The sequence below is a fragment of the Entelurus aequoreus genome, linkage group LG04 (assembly GCF_033978785.1).
Source record: "Entelurus aequoreus isolate RoL-2023_Sb linkage group LG04, RoL_Eaeq_v1.1, whole genome shotgun sequence".
In the NCBI taxonomy this organism is placed as follows: domain Eukaryota; kingdom Metazoa; phylum Chordata; class Actinopteri; order Syngnathiformes; family Syngnathidae; genus Entelurus; species Entelurus aequoreus.
Genome location: NC_084734.1, coordinates 39,434,469 through 39,457,650, shown reverse-complemented (window position 1 = coordinate 39,457,650; position 23,182 = coordinate 39,434,469). Strand labels below are relative to the sequence as shown.

Sequence of the window (23,182 nt, the reverse complement as noted above, 5' to 3'; positions counted from 1 at the left end):
GTTGCGGAAATGAGGAGTGAGGATTGGTTTTCCTTTTGGAAAGAACGAGATAAGTTGAGCTGTGTTAGTATAGCATGCTCAATAAAAGTTTAAAAAGAGCATCAGACTTGGTGTGCACTTCTTCTGGACGCTACAATTGATGTCACAAGTGGGATGAAATGCCTCCCAGTTCGCCTTGCCATCAAACCTGGGAGTCTTCATTGAGGGCGGAATTCCCCCGTGGCAAGCAGCGTGGCTGCACCTGTAAACGCTGTCTCTCTCTCTGTCTCTCTCTCTCTCTCTCTTTGCGGCGAGCTCCTCACGTGGCACGTACCTCCCGATGACGTAGCACACAAAGGGCGCAGTATGCGCAAAGTTTTACTTCTGACACCAATTGTAGCGTCCAGAAGAAGTGCACACCAAGTCTGACGCTCTTTTTAAACTTTTATTGAGCAAGCTATACTAACACAGCTCAACATATCTCGTTCCTTCCACACGCACGTCTCCTCACTCCTCATTTACGCAACTCAAGAAGACAACATCTACTTCAGCAGGTCGTTACACTATATTCTTTAAACACAGCAACGTGTGTACCACAAATAAGCACACGGCTTTACCTTTACTTGGCAGTCCATGTCTTTTTTAAAACACGCCATTCGTCATCAACTTTTCTCTTTTTAGCGTCTCGGGGATAACCGGGCATCACTTGTCGCTGTGCGCCTTCCCTCACAGGACATACGCACATATAACACTTTTCAAAATAAAAGCAGCACAGTTGTATTGCACGCACGACAAAGATTTTTTTTTAAATTTATTTTGTATTTGTGATTGCCGCTGCGCGCACGAGTATACATCCACACGGAAGTAATACAAATAACGCTTTTCAAAACAAAAGCAGCACCGTTGTATTGCACACTCAAAATAGATACTTTTTTAAATGTATTTTGTAATTTATAATTGGCCTCACGCGGGCCGGACAGGGACGTACAAAGGGCCGGATGCGGCCCGCGGGCAGCAGAATGCCCAGGTCTGGCCTAAATCCTACTCCTGATCTTGATTGATCAAGTCATTAATTGTTTCCACCCAATTGCAATTTCCAGCCTAAAGCCTAAAGATCTATGGTAACATTAGCATTCTCCTCTCCACTGTCACTCTATGGGGTGTCCAATAGTTTTCATGTCGGTGAGAACGATGTTCCTGTAGCGTCTCTCCAGAACTTCCATAAACTCCAGATAGTCACAGAACTTGAATCCCTTAATTGGCTCTTCCTGCAAACAAAATGTAAACAAGGTGTTACTATTTGGGGCCACCGATGTTTTGTCATCCCTCCCTCTATTGTTTAACCACTCTAACCTGTTATCATGATCTACCTTTTGTCCCTCGACTCTGTCAATCTAGTAGAGACAGACGGCCACCCCACAGTGCCTGGGTTCTGATGGAAGTTTTTTCTTGCCTCCATCGCCAAGTCCTTGCTCAGATGTGGTTCAGATGGTTGTCTACGTATGCAGAATGTTTTTCGGGCCTGACTTGTGAATCAACTTGACTCTCAACAGGTATGAAGTGCAGTTGACTTTTTAGGCCAAACTGGAAAATTAAGCTAAAGAGGACAATCCAATTAATACTGGAAGAACTCCATTGTGTCCTGGCTGGTCCACCAATTTTATAGACCACTAAACCGAATACAATAGGAGTTGCCATGACAACATCAGATACTCTAGGCCTTTTATTATCAGCAAGTGTAGCATCAACATTATTCTAAAGCTGTTGCTTACTGTCAAATTATCACAAATTGTTGCTTTAAACTTGTAGCAACAATGTGACAGCACAACTGTTTTAAATGAAGTCTGTGTCATTGTCTATGTTCATGCGGAGCACTACAGGCATGTCAGTACAAAGCTTGTCAGTACAAAGGAATTAAATAATGAGCAAACTGTAGCTGCACCGCACTGTTGGCCAATTGCTAAGACTAGAGCTCCCACAGCAGAGCTCGCACTTCACACTGCAACTCACGTACTTCGCACAGCAGTGCACATACTTCAGCAGTTAAGCTCCTCCTCACAGACGCAAAACGACTGTAAGAAGTCGTTTGGCTTTTGAAATTTTAATTTGGATGAAAAATAGATTTCACTTCTTGTGAGACAGACTGTGTGTGTGTGCGTGTGTGTGTGTGTGTGTGTGTGTGTGTGTGTGTGTGTGTGTGTGTGTGTGTGTGTGTGTGTGTGTGTGTATGCGTAAAATACGCCCTTCGCATTGTCCCCCACCCGACCAAAATGAGAGCCAGGAGATCACGGCCGGCAGACACAGAAGCTGAAATATCTAAAAGTTAATGGTTCAATTCAGGATGAGAACTATGTTGAACTCTGTTACACACGCGCGCACACACACACACACACACACACACACACACACACACACACACACACACACACACACACACACACACACACGCACACGCTTAAAGACTCACACACACACAATCACTTGAATAGGATGAAAGGAGATCAACCCTTCATTGTTCTTGTGTGGACTAGCCAAAATTTCCTCACAAAAGAGAAATGTCTACCCGGAAAAGGTGGGATGTCTAGAGTTGTACCCCACCACCAAAGAAAGCCAACACACACACACTCGCAGCGACAGTGTGTAAGTGTGTCTCCTGCAGCCATATCAGATGTTGGCGATCATTAGGCGCGCGTCCTGTGATAATGCCTCCCTAACTGTTCTTTTATTCACAGGAAGTGGGCGGCGGCTGATAGCGATGTTAACACTGCAGAGATAAGACGCGCCGGGACGCTTAATGAGTGTCGAGCCTCATTCACAGTATATTTGGCCGGAACGACTATTACAGAGTTTAACGCAAGCTTGGTCCTGGTGTGGGCACAACGCAATAAATAATTGTTGTTTGCTCATTATGGAGGTCTGTCGTCAGCATCATCATCATCACCATGCTTGACTGCAGAGGTGTTCGCAGCATGCAGATGGTTCAGAACTGAGCCTTAATTAAAGGATATTGCCATATTTCAAGGAAGTATGCCATAGCTATATTTATGATGATAAACTATATTTGGTGTTTCCCACAAGACTGCAATCTATTAGTGGTGGTAGGTTGCGACATGCAAACTATAATTCATTTTGTTTGAAAAGGCAAAAAAAATAGTTATACATATATCATGTATTTCAAATAGGGCTGTCAATTTTAACGTGTTAACTCATGCGATTAATCATAAAAACATTATTGCATTAATCATGTATAAATGCAGATTAATCGCGCAATTTATTTTGGCCAGCTGTTATAAGCTCAGCGATCAGGTCAATGCATACATCCATGCAAAGATGAGTGAGGAAACTAACTGGTGTGCTTCCTGGCAAATTTTACTTCAAAATAAACGCAGACGTGACTTTAGATAAAACTATTAGCAAAATTACGTACATTCAAATAAAACATTTAAACATGTTTGTCGTTATGGCATTCTAATAATAAAATTGCATTGTGTTAAAAGTTCATTTAAATTACACGCGCAAGTAATTTTCTGCCATTAATCATCATTACTCATAATGAAAAAGTGTGATTAATCAGATTACATTTTTTAATCATTTGACAGCACTATTTTATTTCTTCTATGATGTGCCACAGGAAGTGGGCGGCGGCTGATAGCGATGTTAACACTGCAGAGATAAGACGCGCCGGGACGCTTAATGAGTGTCGAGCCTCATTCACAGTATATTTGGCCGGAACGACTAATACAGAGTTTCACGCAAGCTTGGTCCTGGTGTGGGGACAACGCAATAAATAATTGTTGTTTGCTCATTATGGAGGTCTGTCGTCAGCATCATCATCATCACCATGCTTGACTCTAGAGGTGTTCACAGCATGCAGATGGTTCAGAACTGAGCCTTAATTAAAGGCTATTGCCATATTTCAAGGAAGTATGCCATCGCTCATACTTGCCAACCTTGAGACCTCCGATTCCGGGAGAATCATTTCAGAGCTCTTTCTATTTCCATCCATTCTTGATTGGGGAATTGAGGCTGACCGGTTCAAGATCCAAGAAAGATCCAAACTGGTCCAAAACCTTAAATAAAAAGTAAACTAAAAATATACGAATTGACAAAAAAAAAAAACACTGATATTTTTCCCTCGTGCGCATTTCAATCAATTCTGTGGAATTCTCCATTTGGGCAAAAAGAGAAAGATCTTGCTCCATAGGGTGTCTGTTTTGGACAGTCTTGCACCCAGCAGATATGACCAACTTAAGGCTGCTTCTTCACAGGCTATATCCCACCTAACCTTATCCCTGACCACACACACACAATGCCATCGTTTAAGACCCCCTCCCCTCTCCGTCCGCCGGCACAACGCGACCTAGTACGCATATATATATAGTCACCTCTGAGCTGGACGTGTATCCTTACCCTGTGTTTCAATGTAGCCTATTGCCACATTTATTTTAACAGTAAACCTTGCTTGCCTCACCATCAGCAGCTGTTAGACTGGCCCTATTGTAGTGAATCACACCTGAGCCATCATACATGAATCATATCTTTAATGGACGTGTGAAAGTAAACAATGTGATAAATAACATTTTACAACAATCAATCTTTTAGGCCACTTTCAACCCACTTTTAGGCACCTCTGGTATACATAGTTCAACAGGAAGGCGAACCATTACCAAACAATGGAGTGTCTTTAGGCTTCTTAGCACTATCGCTACTCACGACTACCGCTAGTCAAAGGCTGGGCTGCACGCTTGTTCAGCTGATCTGCACGTTTTAGCATCTTACCATTCATGGCAGTGGCAATGCACTGTGCTTGCACTGAGCCTAGTCTATAAAATCCGCTACACTTCCCAGATACCGAAATACATGTCAAACTACTTCCATAACGTAAATGACCGCCATAACCACAACACCAGGGGGAGCTCCACAACCCATGTTAAACCCAGATTCCGATCCAACAAAGGTCTTAACTCATTCTCATTCTATGCCACATCAATATTGAATGCAATTCAATGTATATACTCTGATGATTAACTTGTGTGATGACTGTATTATGCTGATAGTATATATTTGTACCATGAATTGATTTACGTGTACCCCGACTTAAACAAGTTGAAAAACGTATTCGGGTGTTACCATTTAGTGGTCAATTGTACGGAATATGTACTGTACTGTACAATCTACTAATACAAGTTTCAATCAATCAATCGTGTGAGTGACCGGCATGTTTGTTTATGCTTTTTGGGTGGGCCAGGGGTGTCAGAGGGTGTGGTCTGGCAACCTCCTGGTGCAGACGGCTCCTGTGATCGTGTTTAGGGGTGTACTGCATGCGTGCGTGTGTATGTGTGTGTGAGACTGATGATGGGGGGAGGTCATTGGGGCATTGTTTTTAAGTTTTAAAGCACTTTATGTTGCATTTTATGTATAAATTGAGTTTGATTAAAATCAATAAGGCTTCAGCATCACCATATGATACATATATTTCATATTTTTAAAACTGAAACAGGTTAATTATATTTACATGACTTCCTGTGGGGTAAAATGATACAGAGGTGTTTTGTTGCCCACCTTGAGGAAGACCTGAAGCTCACTAGACTGTGTGCGCTCCAGGAGGTCGGGCTGCAGGTGTTTGAAGAGGGCCAGACAGGTGTAGACCTGGTAGTCAGGGCCCAGCAGCACACAGGTGCACACATAGTGGCAGATTTCAGGCCAGTCCAGAAAGTTCCAGAAGCATTGAGCCAGCCAGTGAAGGCACATCTGTGGGAGGGCCAAAGAAAAGAAGATTGAAATCAGTTGTGTTCATGAGAATGTGTAAACACATTAGACGTTTGGACACCAATAGAAACACACACGCCTGGAGTCTAATTTAGCATTTTGCTGACACTGCCTCCATCATCTGTCTGGAAACATGGCGAAGGAGGGTTAGCTGGCGGCAGCGTTGAATATTGAGCAGGGATTAAGGGACGTGAAGACAAGTTGCTGGTGTTTATTTCTCTTCCTGCTCAACAAGCTCGGCCCGCCTGCTCTCACTGATCAGTTACAGTGAAGCAGATGGCGGCTTCCTCGATGAGGAGAGACAATCAGCAGTGATGCAAACGCAGCAGTCCAAGTACAGTGAAGTCACACATCCAGAACTGGTCCGTGTCAGAAGCGTCCCGGTTTGGACTGGGATTAAAAGCAAGAACAACACCTTTCTCCACAGCATGCGCTTTTCAGTCTTAAGATGGATTTTAATAGTTACAAATCTCTCTTTTGCTTGGCTATTGGCTCCAGCACCCCCGCGACCCCAAAAGGGACAAGCGGTACAAAATGGATGGATGGATGGATGGATGGATGGATGGATGGATGGAGGCCCACACACATACACACGCACACACACACACACACTCGCCTCCTCAGGTTAACGGAAACATTTCCAAAGGAGTGTGGGGGAGGGAGTGTGTGTGCGCGTTCATGGGGCCATCATCACCTTGAAGAGCATGAAGACGAGCGGAATGCTAACTCTTCTGCTCCGCGTCTGAGATGCAAATCACTGAGCGTCGCGTGAACCTCTCCTGCCATGGAACCACAAAGGATGCCTTACTCACGTTTTAAGGAGGGGAAACAAAATAGCTTGACGTCAGAAAGAGCGAGAAAAAAAGACTTCACGCCATTTGGGGTATTTCAAAGCCAAAATGCACTGTAGTCCTTTGGCATCAGAATTAAAAAAATATTTATTCTACTTCAGTCCAGTCTTTAGGGCCATTTGCTTGTTACTAATAACATATTTTTTCAACATAAAATATGGTAATATACATATTGAAATACTCAAAAATGTGTATTGGCCCCTTGTACAATTTCATTTTGTACAAGGTTCCTAAGCCAAAGATGGCGCATTGAGTAACAAGACTGAAAAAACATAAGTGAGTTGTTGGCATAGGATTAGCAAATACATGAAACCACATGACATTTATGCTAATAGTATATTGATACTAAGCACATTACAGTGATTCAACAATAGATTGTTTTATAAACAAAAATAATTTAGGTACAGTAATAGGACTGTGCTGAGATTTAAACAAATGCAGTCATAGTTGGAATATACAGAAAAATACATGTGTGGAGTTACTTTTAAACTTCTCATGGCCTGCAGAGAATCTGAATGATGCCATGTGTGACAATGTTTTAGAGTGGGCTGGTAAAGTGTTAGGGTAACAGGACTGAGTGAAAAATTTGAAATTTCAAATTAAATAATATATAGTTGGGATAAGGATTACCGCACATACGTAAAAAAAAAACATTTCTGAAGGATTGTAATTATTGTATTTAATGTAACATTTTAGAAAGCCATCTTTTTACGGTGCAAATTGGTTTAAATGAATCTTATAAAAGTGAATTAATTTACTATGCATTCCAACTAATGTGCAAGACAGTTTGCCTCATCAAAACATTTATTTTACAGTACATTTTTTCATGCATTCATAAATTGTATTTCCTGGGGACGCAAATGGTTACAAAGGCATCGAGGGCATTTGTATGTACGGACGACAATAAAAGCATTTAGTATATCTGTATGTGGAATTAAACTATGGAAATAAACTTAAACAATGTACTACAATGAGCCAGTTTGAGAAACAGTACAAGCAGTTGGTGTTTATAAAGTAGACAGTGTAACAATTAGAGTAAAGTGTATGATATTACAAAAATATATTCATTATAGTACAGGGGTGGAATAAAATGGGCTCTGCCTCATCCTACGCTTTTTGGACTTTTAACCATTCCCTATCTCAGGTTACCCTGTGTCTCTCTACTCTGACCATGTATCCCAACCCAACTGGTCAAGACAGACGGCTACTCACAATGCCTGGGTTCTTTCCTTTCTTTTTCTTCCCTAAGGGGAGTTTTTCTGCGTCTATCGCCCAATGCTTGCTCACATGGAGTTCAGTTTGCTACATATAAAAACTAGCTGCATTTTTTTTAATGAAAAAAAAAACTGCCATTCTAAATGCCGCAATAGCTACGACATCAGCCTGCTCTCAAACCACATGGAGCAAGCACAGGAGCTCTTGAGCAGAGTGGAGTCAGAATGCGCCAAGGTTGGCCTTCGGCTGAATGCCAAGAAAACTGAAGTGATCACCTATAACATCCAAGCAGAACACGGTAAGGCCAGTGTGTGGAACTACAATCTCCCCTGACAAATCAAACTCAGCTTCTTCTATCTGTTCTCCTATATGGCAGTGAATGCTGGACCCTGAAGCCAACCCTGCATAAGTCTCTAGATGGGTGCTACACCAGAATGGTCAACATCAGCACACATGTACACGTTACCAACGAGAATCTGTTTGATGGAATACACAGGGTAAGTGACAAAATAGCAGCCAGGAGAATGAGACTAGCAGGACACTGCCAAAGACACCAGTAGCTGCCAACCAGCAAACTGGTACTGTGGGAGCCAACACATGGGCACCGGTCACGAGGACGTCCCACTGTAACATATGTGGATGTACTCAAGAATGATGCGGGAGCACAAAGCACCAACAAGCTGGCCCGATGTATGGAGAACCAGGATGACTGGAGACAACGATGGAAGGCTCGTCTGAGAACGACCTAGAGAGATAGCAATTCAAGTGTAACCCACATCACACATGACAGTGTTTAAAGCTGACATGTCAGCTGATTTTAAGCGACGTCTGGATTGGCTGCCGCTACTCCAATCAGTGCAGATGTAAGCAATCAGCTGCTCCTGGCAGCAGATGGCGGCAGTATGGATGCACAATACCTTCTTTCTTTGTAAATTATCCACTCAACGGCTAAAATAACGAAACTGTAAGATGCAAAGACTTATGTCAACTTGACTATCATCTTTTTAGTTAGAGTTCCATGCAGTGCATGTAATTGGTTGAATGCACAATGTGCACTCTGAACTCCATTGTAAAATTGTGTTTTTCTACATTTATTGTGTTTGTTCTATTTTTGTTCATGGTTAAATCTACCATTTTTGCATTGGTTAAGTTCGTAGTTATGTTACCTTGGTTTTGGCTATGGTGTCATTTTGATAATTGTTTTGTGTGTATTAAGATTTTAATATTTGAATGAAGATAAATTAATCTGTTGTGGCAGTTGCGGATTTCACCAATGCGGCAGTTTGAGGAAACACTTTGATTGCCTTTCTAGACGTTTTTAATGTTGAACTGCCAACATGAGAATCCTAAACAGGATGTGCTTAAAGTTTAATGGCTTTGTAAATACACTGACACAAAGTCCAGGTTTATTGTGGTCTTCACGTGGTTTTTGAAACTGCACCATTTTTTTGCTCAGAATTTTCAACGAACTTGAAGTGTTTTTCCAAGAGGATTTTCAGAATGTGTTTGTTCTATTTTGGGGCAAAGTAAAACAAAGAAAACAATCTAAAGTGGTCTTTATGTTAAGTTTTAATGCCATGATTTCACCAGTCTAGCCTGTGTAAAAATAGATTTCCTCCATGCGGCCCCTGAGCTAAAATGAGCTTGACACCCCGAGTGTAAACCCAACTCACGTTCCTCGTCGTGAGACAGGTTACTATTACCCTACTGATGATCAATCAATGTTTATCAATGTTTATTTATATAGCCCTAAATCACAAGTGTCTCAAAGGGCTGCACAAGCCACAACGACATCCTCGGTACAGAGCCCACAACATTGATTACTATTGCAACAACACACTCATGCGGCGTGGCGAAGTTGGTAGAGTGGCTGTGCCAGCAATCGGAGTGTTGCTGGTTACTGGGGTTCAATTCCCACCTTCTACCTTCCTAGTCATGTCCGTTGTGTCCTTGGGCAAGACACTTCACCCTTTGCCTCTGATGGCTGCTGGTTAGCGCCTTGCATGGCAGCTCCCGCCATCAGTGTGTGAATGTGTGTGTGAATGGGTAAATGTGGAAATACTGTCAAAGCGCTTTGAGTACCTTGAAGGTAGAAAAGCGCTATACAAGTACAACCCATTTATCATTTATTACCCATTATGTGTTGTTGCAATAGTAATCTAGAGATTACATGAGAAATTACACAAAAAGGCTAAAATAATTGAGGTCAAAGGTTCTTACAGCAGCCCTTTTCACCTCAAATTTAATGTATTGCGAGGTGTTTCTAATGTATTAAACAGTGAGTGTACATCCGACAATAAACAGGAGCCTCCACAAAGAAAATGTGATCAATACCACTTTTTATAAGCAAATAGTCTGGATGCTCTCACTTGTAAAATCAGCTGGGGTAATAATGGCAATCCATTAACTATTTCACGTTCTTTGCACTATTGTTTGATACATGCAAAAAGAGAGAGAGATGGGAAGACAGACAGGGGACAAAAACAAGAATCGTGTTACCTGGGATGGAGTGAAACCAGACATCCTGAAGGCAGAGTGGACCAATGGAAGTTCGGCCTTCAGGAGCATCTCTACATAGTGAGCCGTGCTCCAGTAGACAGGTGGGATCCCCGACTTGGCCACTTGCACAGTAACGACAACCTGCAATGATGACAAGAGTTTTTCATTATTATTAGGTTTTTTTTTACTGCTCATTGAACAGCAACAATCAGTGTGCATGTGTAAATGAGTGGCATAGGAAAAATGGTATAGGTTTAATTTTTTTTATTTTCTGAAAGTACTTTAAATACAAATGCTAATGTGTGTGTTTCCTCCATCCACACTCCTTAATGTTATGTTGTTGTACTGTAAGTCAGTGTTTCTTAACCACAAGGACCATTGTTGAGCAGCGAGCACTACCTACAGGGCTGCCAAAAAATATGTTTCTCAGTTGTGGTCCGTACGGGCCACAGCGGTAATCAGTTGTAATACCACTTGTGGCAGTAATGGCAATCTCAAACAAACAGAAGAAGACTTTTCTACCGCAGGAACTTTTTCAGGAACTTTCCCACTTACCCAGGTAAATAAAGTCCCCCCTGTGTTTCCACCAAAAACTGCCTGGGAAGATTTATTTCTTCAGGAACCTTACGGAGTTCCTCCTAGCTAGATGGGAATTGAAACTCTCTCTGACAGGAGACTCTGCTAGATGTTCCCAGAAGACCCTCACAATGGGTTTGGGCCTGCCAGGTCTGTCCGGCATCATCCCCCACCATCGGAGCCAGCTCACTACCAAGTGGTGATCGGTAGAAAGTTCCGCCCCTCTCTTCACCCGAGTGTCCAAAACATGAGACCGCAAATCCAATAACACAACTACAAAGTCGATCATGGAACTGCGGCCGAGGGTGTCCTGGTGCCAAGTGCACATATGAACACCCTTATGTTTGAACATGGTGTTTGTTATGGACAATCCGTGACGAGCCAAAATTCCAATAACAAAACACCACTCGGGGCAAGATCCGGGTGGCCATTCTTCCCAATCACGCCTCTCCAGGTTTCACTGTCGTTGCCAACATGAGCGTTGAAGTCCCCCAGCAGAACAAGGGTATCACCTGAGGGAGCACTCTCCAGTACTCCCTCAAGGGAATCTAAAAAGAGAGGGTACTCTGAGCTGCTGTTTGGTGTGTAAGCACAAACAACAGTCAGGAACCGTCCCCATACCCAAAGGTGGAAGGAAACTACCCTCTCGTCTACTGGGTTAAAGTCCAACGTGCAGGCTTTGAGCCGGGGGAAACAAGAATTGCCAGCCCGTCGCCTCTCACTGCTAGCAACGCCAGAGTGGAAGACAGTCCAGCCCCTCTTAAGAGAACTGGTTCCAGAGTCCTTGCTGTGCATTGAAGTGATTCTGATATATCTAGCCGTAACTTCTCCCCCTTGCGCACCAGCTCTGGCTCCTTCCCCCCCAGCGAGGTGACGTTCCACGTCCCAAGAGCGAGCTTATGTAGCCGAGGATCGGACAGCCAAGTGGCCTGACTTCGGCTTCCGCCCAACTCACATTGCACCCGACCTCTATGGCCCCTCCTATAAGTGGTGAGCCCATTGGAGGGTGGACCCATGTTCCCTCTTTGGGCACCAGGGGGACAGGCCCGGCCACCAGGCGCTCGCCATCATGCCCCTCATCCGGGCCTGGCTCCAGAGGGGAGCTCCAGAGGGGAGTTCCGGTGACCCGCGTCAGAGCAGGGGAAATCAAGGTCTTCGATTGTTAATTTCCATAAAGGTCTTCGAGCTGCCTTTTTGTCTGATCCCTCACCTAGGACCTGTTTGTCTTGGGAGACCCTACCAGGGGGCATAGAAGCCCCCGGACAACAAATTTTAAAAAAAAGTTGAATTAAAAAATCTTACACCCTCAGCGAGGTCTCTGCCCGGGAATGTCAGACCACTAGACAGCAGTCCCCGGAGCCTGCACCAGCCAAGGAGGCAATGAGGGACAGTACACAAATGGAACAAAGGTAAATAACATCAAATATTCACTATTTACTTTATTACATGTTGTAAAAGTCATCAGTGAATTCCATTTGTGTAGTTTTTAGCGTCAACCGGAGTAAACGGAATGCTATTGCTAACAAGCTAACGTTAAAGCCAATGTGTTTTGTGTTGTCGGCGTGAGATTAACACTGACATTTGTTATTTATATATTGTCATTTAAAACTGAAATCGACCACAAGGAACCACCTGACTCTCGTGAATTCATAATTTATTGAGAGGACAACGTTCTGACTGTTGGACATTGCTGACAAAACCCGGACATTTTATGAGCCATTCGGTACACTTAATGTTTTAAATCACATCGTTTTTGTATATTCTTGCTTTGCATTTCATTTACTTAATTTTTAGTAAAATAACTGTGACCTAATATTGTCTGTTTATTTACATGGTATCAGTATAGAAATATACTAAACCACTATTCCATACATCATCAGCCGGATTTTTATAAACTACCCTGAACTGTGAAATGCGGTGGAAACACAAACCACACACCGGTAGGAACCTCTAATTCGAGGAACCAAAGGTGGAACTTTTGGGGGAAAAGGACCTAAAGAGAAGTTTGTTAAGTGCAAAAATTATGACTAAAGTCGGGAAGCTTTATTTTCATTTGGACTTTAAGTTTATTGACAGTTTAGTAATTCATTATTAATGTACTTTTTTTTTTTCTCTCACCACATTATTGTACAAAACTCAAAACCAGGGAAGTTGGCAAGTTGTGTAATTCGTAAAGAAGAACAGAATACAATGATTTGCAAATCCTTTTCAATTTATAGTCAAATGAATGGACTGCAAAGACAAGATATTTAATGTTCAAACTGAGGCACTGAATTTATTTTTGCAAAAAAATCATTAACTTAGAATTTAATGGCAGCAACATATTGCAAAAAAGTTGGCACAGGGAAATTTTTACCACTGTGTTACATGGCCTTTCCTTTTAACAACACTCAGTAAACGTTTGGGAACTGAGGAGACCAATTTTTGAAGATTTTCAGGTAGAATTCTTTCCCATTCTTGCTTGATGTACAGCTTAAGTTGTTCAACAGTCCGTTGTGGTATTTTAGGCTTCATATTGCGCCACACATTTTCAATGGGAGACAGGTCTGGACTACAGGCAGGCCATTGTAGTACCCACACTCTTACTATGAAGCCACGCTGTTATAACACATGGCTTTGTATAATCTTGCTGAAATAAGCAGGGGCGTCCATGACACGTTGCTTGGATGTCAACATATGTTGCTCCAAAACCTGTATGTACCGCTCAACATTAATGGTGCCTTCCCAGATGTGTAAGTTACCCATGCCTTGGGCACTAATGCACCCTAATACCATCACAGATGCTGGCTTTTCAACTTCGCGCCTATAACAATCCGGATGGTTCTTTTCCTCTTTGTTCCGGAGGACACGACGTCCACAGTTTCCAAAAACAATTTGAAATGTGGACTCGTCAGACCACAGAACACTTTTCCACTTTGCATCAGTCCATCTTAGATGAGCTCAGAGCCCAGCGAAGCCGGCTGCGTTTCTGGGTGTTGTTGATAAATGGCTTTCGCTTTGCATAGTAGAGTTTTAACTTGCACTTACAGATGTGACGACGAACTGTCGTTACTGACAGTGGTTTTCTGAAGTGTTCCTGAGCCCATGTGGTGATATCCTTTACACATCAACGTCGGTTTTTGATGGAGTACCGCCTGAGGGATCGAAGGTCACGGGCATTCAATGTTGGTTTGCTGCTTACGTGCAGTGATTTCTCCAGATTCTCTGAACCTTTTGATGATATTACGGACCGTAAATGGTAAAATCACTGAATTCCTTGCAATAGCTGGTTGAGAAAGGTTCTTAAACAATTTGCTCAGGGATTTGTTCACAAAGTGGTGACCCTCGACCCATCCTTGTTTGTGAATGACTGAGCATTTCATATAAGCTGCTTTTATACCTAATCATGGCACCCACCTGTTCCCAATTAGCCTGTGCACCTGTGGGATTTTCCAAATAAGTGTTTGATGAGCATTCCTCAACTTTCTCAGTCTTTTTGCCACTTGTGCCAGCTTTTTTAAAACATTTTGCAGGCATCAAATTCTAAATGAGCTAATATTTCCAAAAAATAAAGTTTTCCAGTTTGAACGTTAAGTATCTTGTCTTTGCAGTCTGTTCAATTGAATATAGGTTGAAAACGATTTGCAAATCATTGTATTCTGTTTTTATTTACGATTTACACAACGTGCCAATTTCACTGGTTTTGGGTTTTGTATGTAAATGTATGTTTCGTCAGTTATTATTGAGTCCCTTCTTATGCAGTATTTTTGGTTAGTACATATTTTCTAATAAGGCTGACCTAAGCCTAAAGATTATTTGTTAAATAATTATTCATCTTTGTGATTAACACATGGCTTTATATCATTAGACAATGTTGTAAACTGTAAGTAGGTTAGATATAATTATGGAATACGATTAAAATCAAGAATAACGGTATAAATTCAGTGCTAAAAGTTGAGTGGGCTCTGGGGCCCTCTGTAGTAGAAAAGTTGGGCCCCGAGGTCAAAAAGGTTTAGAACCCCTGCTTTGATTGATATATGGCATCTATAACGTAGCATAGCAAGTGTACAATAGCACTTCTTGGAGACATACACAGCTCATTAGCATTAAAGCTGCATCCCAGTAGGGCTCACTAAAAACACTTTTAACGGTCTAAATTCCAGCACCAATGCCAGATTTTGGACAACACACTTCCAATACATTATTTGAAATTGTAGACAAATACTATTACATGGGCACTTTAACTTACAGATGCATGTGTCCTGGCCGGCCAGATGAGGGCAGAGCTGAGCAGAGACGACAGCTTGACAAGCACACTCAAACACCGCCGCCAGTTTCCTGCCATTATCAGGAACACGGTTGACGCCAGCCAGTCGTGGCCTGGATAGTCTTCAAGCCGAACGACTGCAGTGCAGAGTAAAGGATGCAATAGTTTCAGGATTTTTGAGGTAGCTGGAGTGCACTTGAACTGTACAGTACAGGCCAAAGGTTTGGACACACCTTCTCATTCACAACACGACTGATGGTCCCAACCCCATTGATAAAGCAAGAAATTCCACTAATCAACACTGATAAGGCACACCTGTGAAGTGAAAACCATTTCAGGTGACTACCTCTTGAAGCTCATCGAGAGAAGGCCAAGAGTGTGCAAAGCAGTAATCAGAGCAAAGGGTGGCTATTTTGAAGAAACTAGAATATAAAACGTGTTTTCAGTTATTTCACCTTTTTTTGTTAACTACATAACTCCACATGTGTTCATTCATAGTTTTGATGCCTTCAGTGACAATCTACAATGTAAATAGTCATGAAAATAAAGAAAACGCATTGAATGAGAAGGTTTGTCCAAATGTTTGGCCTGTACTGTATGTTTTGAGGGCTGGACTTCAACGCTGCAGAATTTTAGTATTAGGACTGAATGTTTATTTTCCACACACTGGTAAGCAGTGAATGGTGCAGAACTTTACAGATGAGTGAATAAGGTAAGAAATTAAATCAAGGTACTTCATTCACTAAGAGGTCTATTAGATATGCGTGTGAATGTGTGTGTGAATGGGTGAATGTGGAAATAGTGTCAAAGCGCTTTGAGTACCTTGAAGGTAGAAAAGCGCTATACAAGTATAACCCATTTATCATTTATTTATTTATTATATGCATTGTGAACCCTACATCAAGCCAGAAGTGATGAGGACGACAAAGGTTGCAACAAAATCCTTCAAAAATAAAGCTTGTTCTCATGAAAGGTGAATGGTAAATGGTAAATGGGTTGTACTTGTATAGCGCTTTTCTACCTTTTTTTTTAAGGAACTCAAAGCGCTTTGACACTATTTCCACATTCACCCATTCACACACACACATTCACACACTGATGGCGGGAGCTGCCATGCATGGCGCTAACCAGGCCCATCAGGAGCAAGGGTGAAGTGTCTTGCTCAAGGACACAGCGGACGTGACTAGGATGGCAGAAGGTGGGGATTGAACCCTCAGATTGCTGGCACGGCCACTCTCCCAACTTCGCACATTTCTATTTATGGTGAAGCTATTGTGGAATCTGACGATGCCAACTCAATCAGAACCTGATGGAAGCAAATTAGTGATATGCAGGTCCTGGCTCAGTTCCAAAGAGACATTTTTAGAGTGGTTGCCTCTGATGAACAAGCACTTTAAGCCTCTGTTTGGGATTTGAAGCATGTAAAATCAGCATTATTTGGTACAAAGAAAATATAAGGTAGGAATCAAATGAGCTATTCATTCACAAACAAAACCAACACAATAGCACCTCGGTTTTTGTGCGCCTCACTTTTCGTATATGTTTGTTTTCAACAAAAGTTTGCCTAGGTGTTCAGATACCGGCTCGGTTATCGTACAGTCACACATTGAGCTGTTGACATACAGGAGCTTTAATCATGTGCAATATGTTTTTTCTCACTACGTCATGTAATAAGACGACAAAAGTGCTGATAAAAAGTGCCCATACCAAACAGCTAAACATCTCTGACAGTGACTGACTGCCTCATCCATCAGTAACGTACTGCCAAAACTTTACTTTCAACCACACAGAATTATAATTTACGCAAAGCCCCACGGAAAACATTGTTTTCGTCTACAGTAACACAAAAACATAAAGGGAATGAGGATAAACACATAACAAAAACACATAAATCAGGCAACCTATTCCCATTGTGCATCAATTTGCATGTTTTGACCAAGTCCACTAAGACTTGCCATTTGTCAGAAAGTTGCCATTTATGACTCATAACAATGTGATCACCGCATGGGAGCCTCCAAAATAAAAGGAGCTTAAATGTCACTGAGGCATTTGATTATGACGGGTAGTCTGAAATGTACTTCACACTGAATAAAAGGAAGTATAACCATGAAGTGTCTGTTGGGTTATGGAAATAAGACAGAAAGCTCGATGTGGACTGGTGAAAAGATACGGAGCTCCGAAGACGTTTGAACTCTCTGCCGGGACAGGAAGATCTTCACGTGCTTCATGAGGAGCGTCAGGCTGCTCGCAGCATCTTCTTGAAGGAGCTGGAGGACATGACCATACCTGCAGGAGGGAAAAAAAACAAACCTTCATTTGACCTGCTCTTTTTATGAATATCAATAGCTTTATTGCCATAGGCCAAAACTAATGGAACATTTCCTACACTTTGGGGATTGATTATTTTTAGTAAATAAGGAGAGTGGAATAACGCAAATTTGTAATTTGCATATTTCTATATTTGCAATTACGTCCCGGCAGATTAGCCATGTATGCCGTAACTTGCAGCGAGGTGAACACAGGTTAATATACAATCATAAGTTGTTGCTGGAATTACTATAGGCAAGCAGTTTGGTTCATGGCATTCAAGGAACGCCTGCATCCTCTCAAGACTGCTAGGTGGGTAGACCCAGCAGTGACCCACAGGAGACGGAAATGTCGCTGCAGACCTGAGTAACAACCAAGCTTAAAGGGGAACGGCACTTTTTTGGGAATGTTGCCGATCGTGTACAATCATTAAAGGAGACAAGAACACTTTTTTTTTTTAACGCTAAATGGAGTCACTGTTGTAGTCGTCAAAACCCTCCAAAACAACTCTAGAACCCTCAAAATCAACATTTTGTATACACACTGCAAGTCTATATATAGTAGTAACAGACATAACATTATGTAATATGTTCAACACAGTATTTACCTATTTGATCATTTTATGCATTACCGGAACTTATTTTCTCAGCGCATTTATTTCCGTTTCCATTGCAGCGCACTTCCGACTTCCAGCAACAATTTGATTGATTGATTGATTGAGACTTTTATTAGTAGGTTGCACAGTGAAGTACATATTCCGTACAATTGACCACTAAATGGTAACACCCGAATCAGTTTTTCAACTTGTTTAAGTCGGGGTCCACTTAAATTGATTCATGATACAGATATATACTATCATATATACTATCATCATAATACAGTCATCACACAAGATAATCACAATGAATTATTTACATTATTTACAATCAGGGGTGTGGAGGGGGGGGTAGGATATGGACATCAAGTAGTGGACATAGAGAGAGAGAGAGAGAGAGAGAGAGAGAGAGAGAGAGAGAGAGAGAGAGAGAGAGAGAGAGAAAGAGAGAGAGAGAGATCAGAAGGCATAAGAAAAAGTATCTGCATTTGATTGTTTACATTTGATTGTTGGCAATCCGGGGAGGGTGTTAGTTTAGGGTTGTAGCTGCCTGGAGGTGAACTTTTATTGCGGTTTTGAAGGAGGATAGAGATGCCCTTTCTTTTATACCTGTTGGGAGCGCATTCCACATTGATGTGGCATAGAAAGAGAATGAGTTAAGACCTTTGTTAGTTCGGAATTTGGGTTTAACGTGGTTAGTGGAGCTCCCCCTGGTGTTGTGGTTATGTGTGTTCCTACTTCCGGAAACAAACGCGAGTGTGTTGTAATCATGGCAGACTTGGTAACAGACAACAAAGACAACTGTTTTTGCACAAATGAGGTTTCACAACCTTATCTTTTTGAAGCTAAACATATGGAGGATGAACTGCTGCTTATAGAAGCGAGCATGAAGAAAGGTGAAACATTGGAGCAGACGGAAGCCGAGAGAGTGAGGTCGGCGTGCCTCGAACCTGCAAATGTGGTACTAGGTGCCAAGCTATGCGGACTGTGGAGTCTCAATCAAGCACCGCCTGACAGGTAGGCACCTCACAGGGGAGGAGCCAGGGAATGGAGGCAGAGTGGAACACGGAAGACAACGCCCCAGCCTTGGCCGCATCATCGAGGGGCGGTACATTCCCCTGTACCTGCTCAATCAGCCTGAAGTGTCACCAGCTGTGCGGCCAGGTGGGGCCCAGCTACAAACCTTTCTTAACTCTGCCTCATTCAGGTCTGGCTCTCCTCTGTGTCAAGGCAGGTGCATCAGGCAGTAAGTGAGACATCCACTTTTTCCCCACTAAAGACATTACTGGTGATATGTTTTACTTATGTTGTGTTTCTCTTGTTTTATAGGCAATGACCTATGACCTTTAAAGAAGTGTGCTGTGTGAAGGACTGAGAGCCCCGGATGGGAGATATTTATGTTTATTAATGGACACTTTAAGTTTGCCACATCCACACCCCGCCCTTCCTAAAAAGACTTGTACAATAAATGCCCTTTTCGGCTTGCTGCAAAACCAATCCTGTGTCTTGGTGAGAATCAGGTACCACAGGACATATGTGGCGTGCTCACCAAAAGTCAACTTGAAAAAGTTTCCCCTGCCAGTTGGAACAAACAGACAACTGTCCATCGAGTGAGTCACTATAATATTGATCATAATACAGCAGCACACCATGCTAGTTATTACAACTACATACACTGTCAAGCTTGCTCTGTACAAACAAAACATTAATTGTGTGCTAATACTTTACAGACACTGTAATATGATTTTTTTTGGTTTTTCGGTCAATACAAACTGGAGTCCTATGGCATTGTGTTGTGTATTACAAATTCAAAAGAAATTCATCTGCTTATGCAAAAGCTAGTTGATCTCTTGCCGTAGCTAGCTCAAGGCTAATGCCTTAGAATGCCGTCCCAAGATGTCTTGCTACGGTAGAAAAATAATTCCTCAGTGTTTGCTCTTACAATAACAATGTCGCTACAGTTTGGTTATTATACTGGTTATGCAACACAAATTAAGTATTGTTGGCAGTTTTTGGATGCATTTTTAAAGTAATTTAGCAGCAGAATGAATTGCTCCCATTAAGTTAAGTTAAAGTTAAAGTACCAATGATTGTCACACACACACTAGGTGTGGTGAAATGTGTCCTCTGCATTTGACCCATCCCCTTGATCACCCCCTGGGAAGTGAGGGGAGCAGTGGGCAGCAGCGGTGCCGCGCCCGGGAATCATTTTTGGTGATTTAACCCCCAATTCCAACCCTTGATGCTGAGTGCCAAGCAGGGAGGTAATGGGTCCCATTTTTATAGTCTTTAGTATGACTTGGCCGGGGTTTGAACTCACAACCTACCGATCTCAGGGCGGACACTCTAACCACTTGGCCACTGAGTAGGTTAGAGTTTAGCTGCATTTCTAGCCACCAACGAGCCGATTTTTGCAAATTAGAACGCAAAAAAAAAACCTTGTGTTCTTGTCTTTCATTAGGATTGTGAATGATTGACCAAAAAAAAGTATTTATCTCCCCTTTAAAGCTTTACCATGACTCCAATTCCATCTGTTTTGTCGATCATTGATAATTATCATTCATTAGGTGTGAGTACTTTTTGTGCATTTATGCATTTAGTGCATAGCAAACAATGGGAATTGAAGCTAGAAAGTGATAATTGGAGTTGAATCAAATCTAATAACTGCAACGGTCCCATTTATTGCAAATGTTGATCGCAAATCAAGGGAAAAAATCTACATCAAGCTTGCCGGAGGCGGAGAGGCGAGCCGGCGTAGCATATGGTGGCACTTCAATGCAGCATAATCCTTTAAAATTGTACTTAAAGTTTGCGGGTGGTCTTGGAATATACCACCAGAAAATGACAGGAATCTACGGTGAAGGCAAATGACGCTGACATTTAAGCTTGATTAAATAATTTTTTTACAGCTGATTATATTCAAACGCCAGCACACAGGAAGTGTTCAGCAGTAAACACAGGTAACTGAAGCCTGCGAGTCATCGCAGCCATCTGATGACTCCTATGGTGCACTAAACACAACATTTTTAACATTGCAGCATTTCATTTTGCTGCCAAAATGTTCTTATCAGGGGTGTGTGCAATGCAGCGGTGTGGCGTCGTTAACGAGCAGTGCGAGAACAGTAACATTGGTCATGGCGGCTGCAGGACTGGTTTCATTTATCACACTTTATTTATCACGCTGGTAGCACGAAAAGAGCAACACAGCGGCAGTGGAAGACGTTGACAACAAAGCACGTGAGTGTGTGTTCGTGTGTACATCAAAACAAACAGTATGACTCTGCAGGACTGTCTCAGAAAATTTGAATATTGTGATAAAGTCCTTTATTTTCTGTAATGCAACTAAAAACATGAAAATGTCATACATTCTGGATTCATTACACATCAACTGAAATATTGCAAGCCTTTTATTATTTTAATATTGCTGATTATGGCATATAGCTTAAGAAAACTCAAAAATCTGATCTCAAAAAATGAGAATATTTCCTCAGACCAAGTAAAAAATAAAGATTTATAACAGCAAAACAAAATCAAACATTTGAAAATTTCAATTAATACACTCAGTACTTGGTTGGGAATCGTTTTGCACGGATTACTGCACCAATGCGGCGTGGCATGGAGGCAATCAGCCTGTGGCATTGCTGAGGTGTTATGGATGCCCAGGATGCTTCAATAGGGGCCTTTAGCTCATTTGCATTATTGGGTCTGGTGTCTTTCAGCTTCTTCTTCACAATACCCCACAAATTCTCTATGGGGTTCAGGTCAGGGGAGTTGGCAGGCCAATCGAGGACAGTAATGCCATGGTCAGTACACCAGTTACTGGTGGTTTTGGCACTGCTGGATCATGCTGGAAAATGAAATCATCATCTCCATAGAGCTTTTCAACAGATGGAAGCATGTAGCCGTATTCCCATGGTCAAGCCACTCCTGAACTCAAGACAACGAAAGAAGCATCTGACTTGGGCTATGGAAAAGAAGCACTGTACAGTTGCAGAGTGGTCCAGAGTCCTGTTTTCAGACAAAAGCAAGTTTTGTATTTCATTTGGAAGTCAAGGCGCTAGAGTCTGGAGGAAGGCTGGAGAGGAGCAAAATCCAAGTTGCTTGAAATCCAGTGTGAAGTTCCTACAGTCAGCGATGGTTTGGGGAGCCATGTCACCTGCTGGTGTTGGTCCACTGTGTTTCATCAACTCCAGAGTCAATGCAGCTGTGTACCAAGAGATTTTAGAGCACTACATGCTTCCATCTGTTGAAAAGCTCAATGGAGATGATGATTACATTTTCCAGCATGATCCAGCGGTGCCAAAACCACCAGTAACTGGTGTACTGACCATGGCATTACTGTCCTCGATTGGCCTGCCAACTCCCCTGACCTGAACCCCATAGAGAATTTGTGGGGTATTGTAAGGAAGAAGCTGAAAGACACCAGACCCAATAATGCAAATGAGCTAAAGGCCGCTATTGAAGCATCCTGGGCATCCATAACACCTCAGCAATGCCACAGGCTGATTGCCTCCATGCCACGCCGCATTGATGCAGTAATCCGTGCAAAAGGATTCCCAACCAAGTACTGAGTGCATCAATTGACATTTTCAAATGTTTGATTTTGTTTTGCTGTTATAAATCTTTATTTTTTACTTGGTCTGAGGAAATATTCACATTTTTTGAGATGGGATTTTTGAGTTTTCTTAAGCTATATACCATAATCAGCAATATTAAAATAATAAAAGGCTTGATATATTTCAGTTGATGTGTAATGAATCCAGAATGTATGACATTTCCATGTTTTTAGTTGCATTACAGAAAATAAAGGACTTTATCACAATATTCTAATTTTCTGAGACAGTCCTGTATAGAGGCTTCCATTTTCTCCAACTTGTATTGATTCTTGAAACAATGATTACATGACATGATTTTAAGATTGCAGTGCATACCAATTGTCCAAATATTTGCATAGTACATTGAAGTTGGTAATAACACTTTGTGAATGACTAAGTATTCTGGCCTTGGTTTTTGTAAGATTTCTTATGCACTAAAATGAAAAGTATTACACTTTCAGTAAAACTCAAGAAGACTTAAGGCGCAAAACATCAGTCCATATTTGTACAACTACAAACACATTGTCAACCTCACGCTTTTTGCAAAACA

General features: G+C 42.0%; 1 protein-coding gene across 2 annotated transcripts in view; it reads right to left on the bottom strand.

Moving 5' to 3' along the window:
• Positions 1-441: 441 nt before the first annotated feature.
• tbc1d32 (TBC1 domain family, member 32) overlaps positions 442-23,182 on the bottom strand; it is a 104,573-nt gene continuing 81,832 nt past the window's right edge. For both annotated transcript variants that reach the window (XM_062044865.1, XM_062044866.1), the window contains exons 30-34: positions 17,306-17,421; positions 15,118-15,272; positions 10,314-10,454; positions 5,542-5,730; positions 442-1,247 (exon numbers count right to left, since the gene is read on the bottom strand). In XM_062044865.1, coding sequence (XP_061900849.1) covers positions 1,128-1,247; positions 5,542-5,730; positions 10,314-10,454; positions 15,118-15,272; positions 17,306-17,421 — 721 coding nt within the window. In that variant the 3' untranslated portion in view covers positions 442-1,127. The remainder of the gene's footprint in view (positions 1,248-5,541; positions 5,731-10,313; positions 10,455-15,117; positions 15,273-17,305; positions 17,422-23,182) is intronic.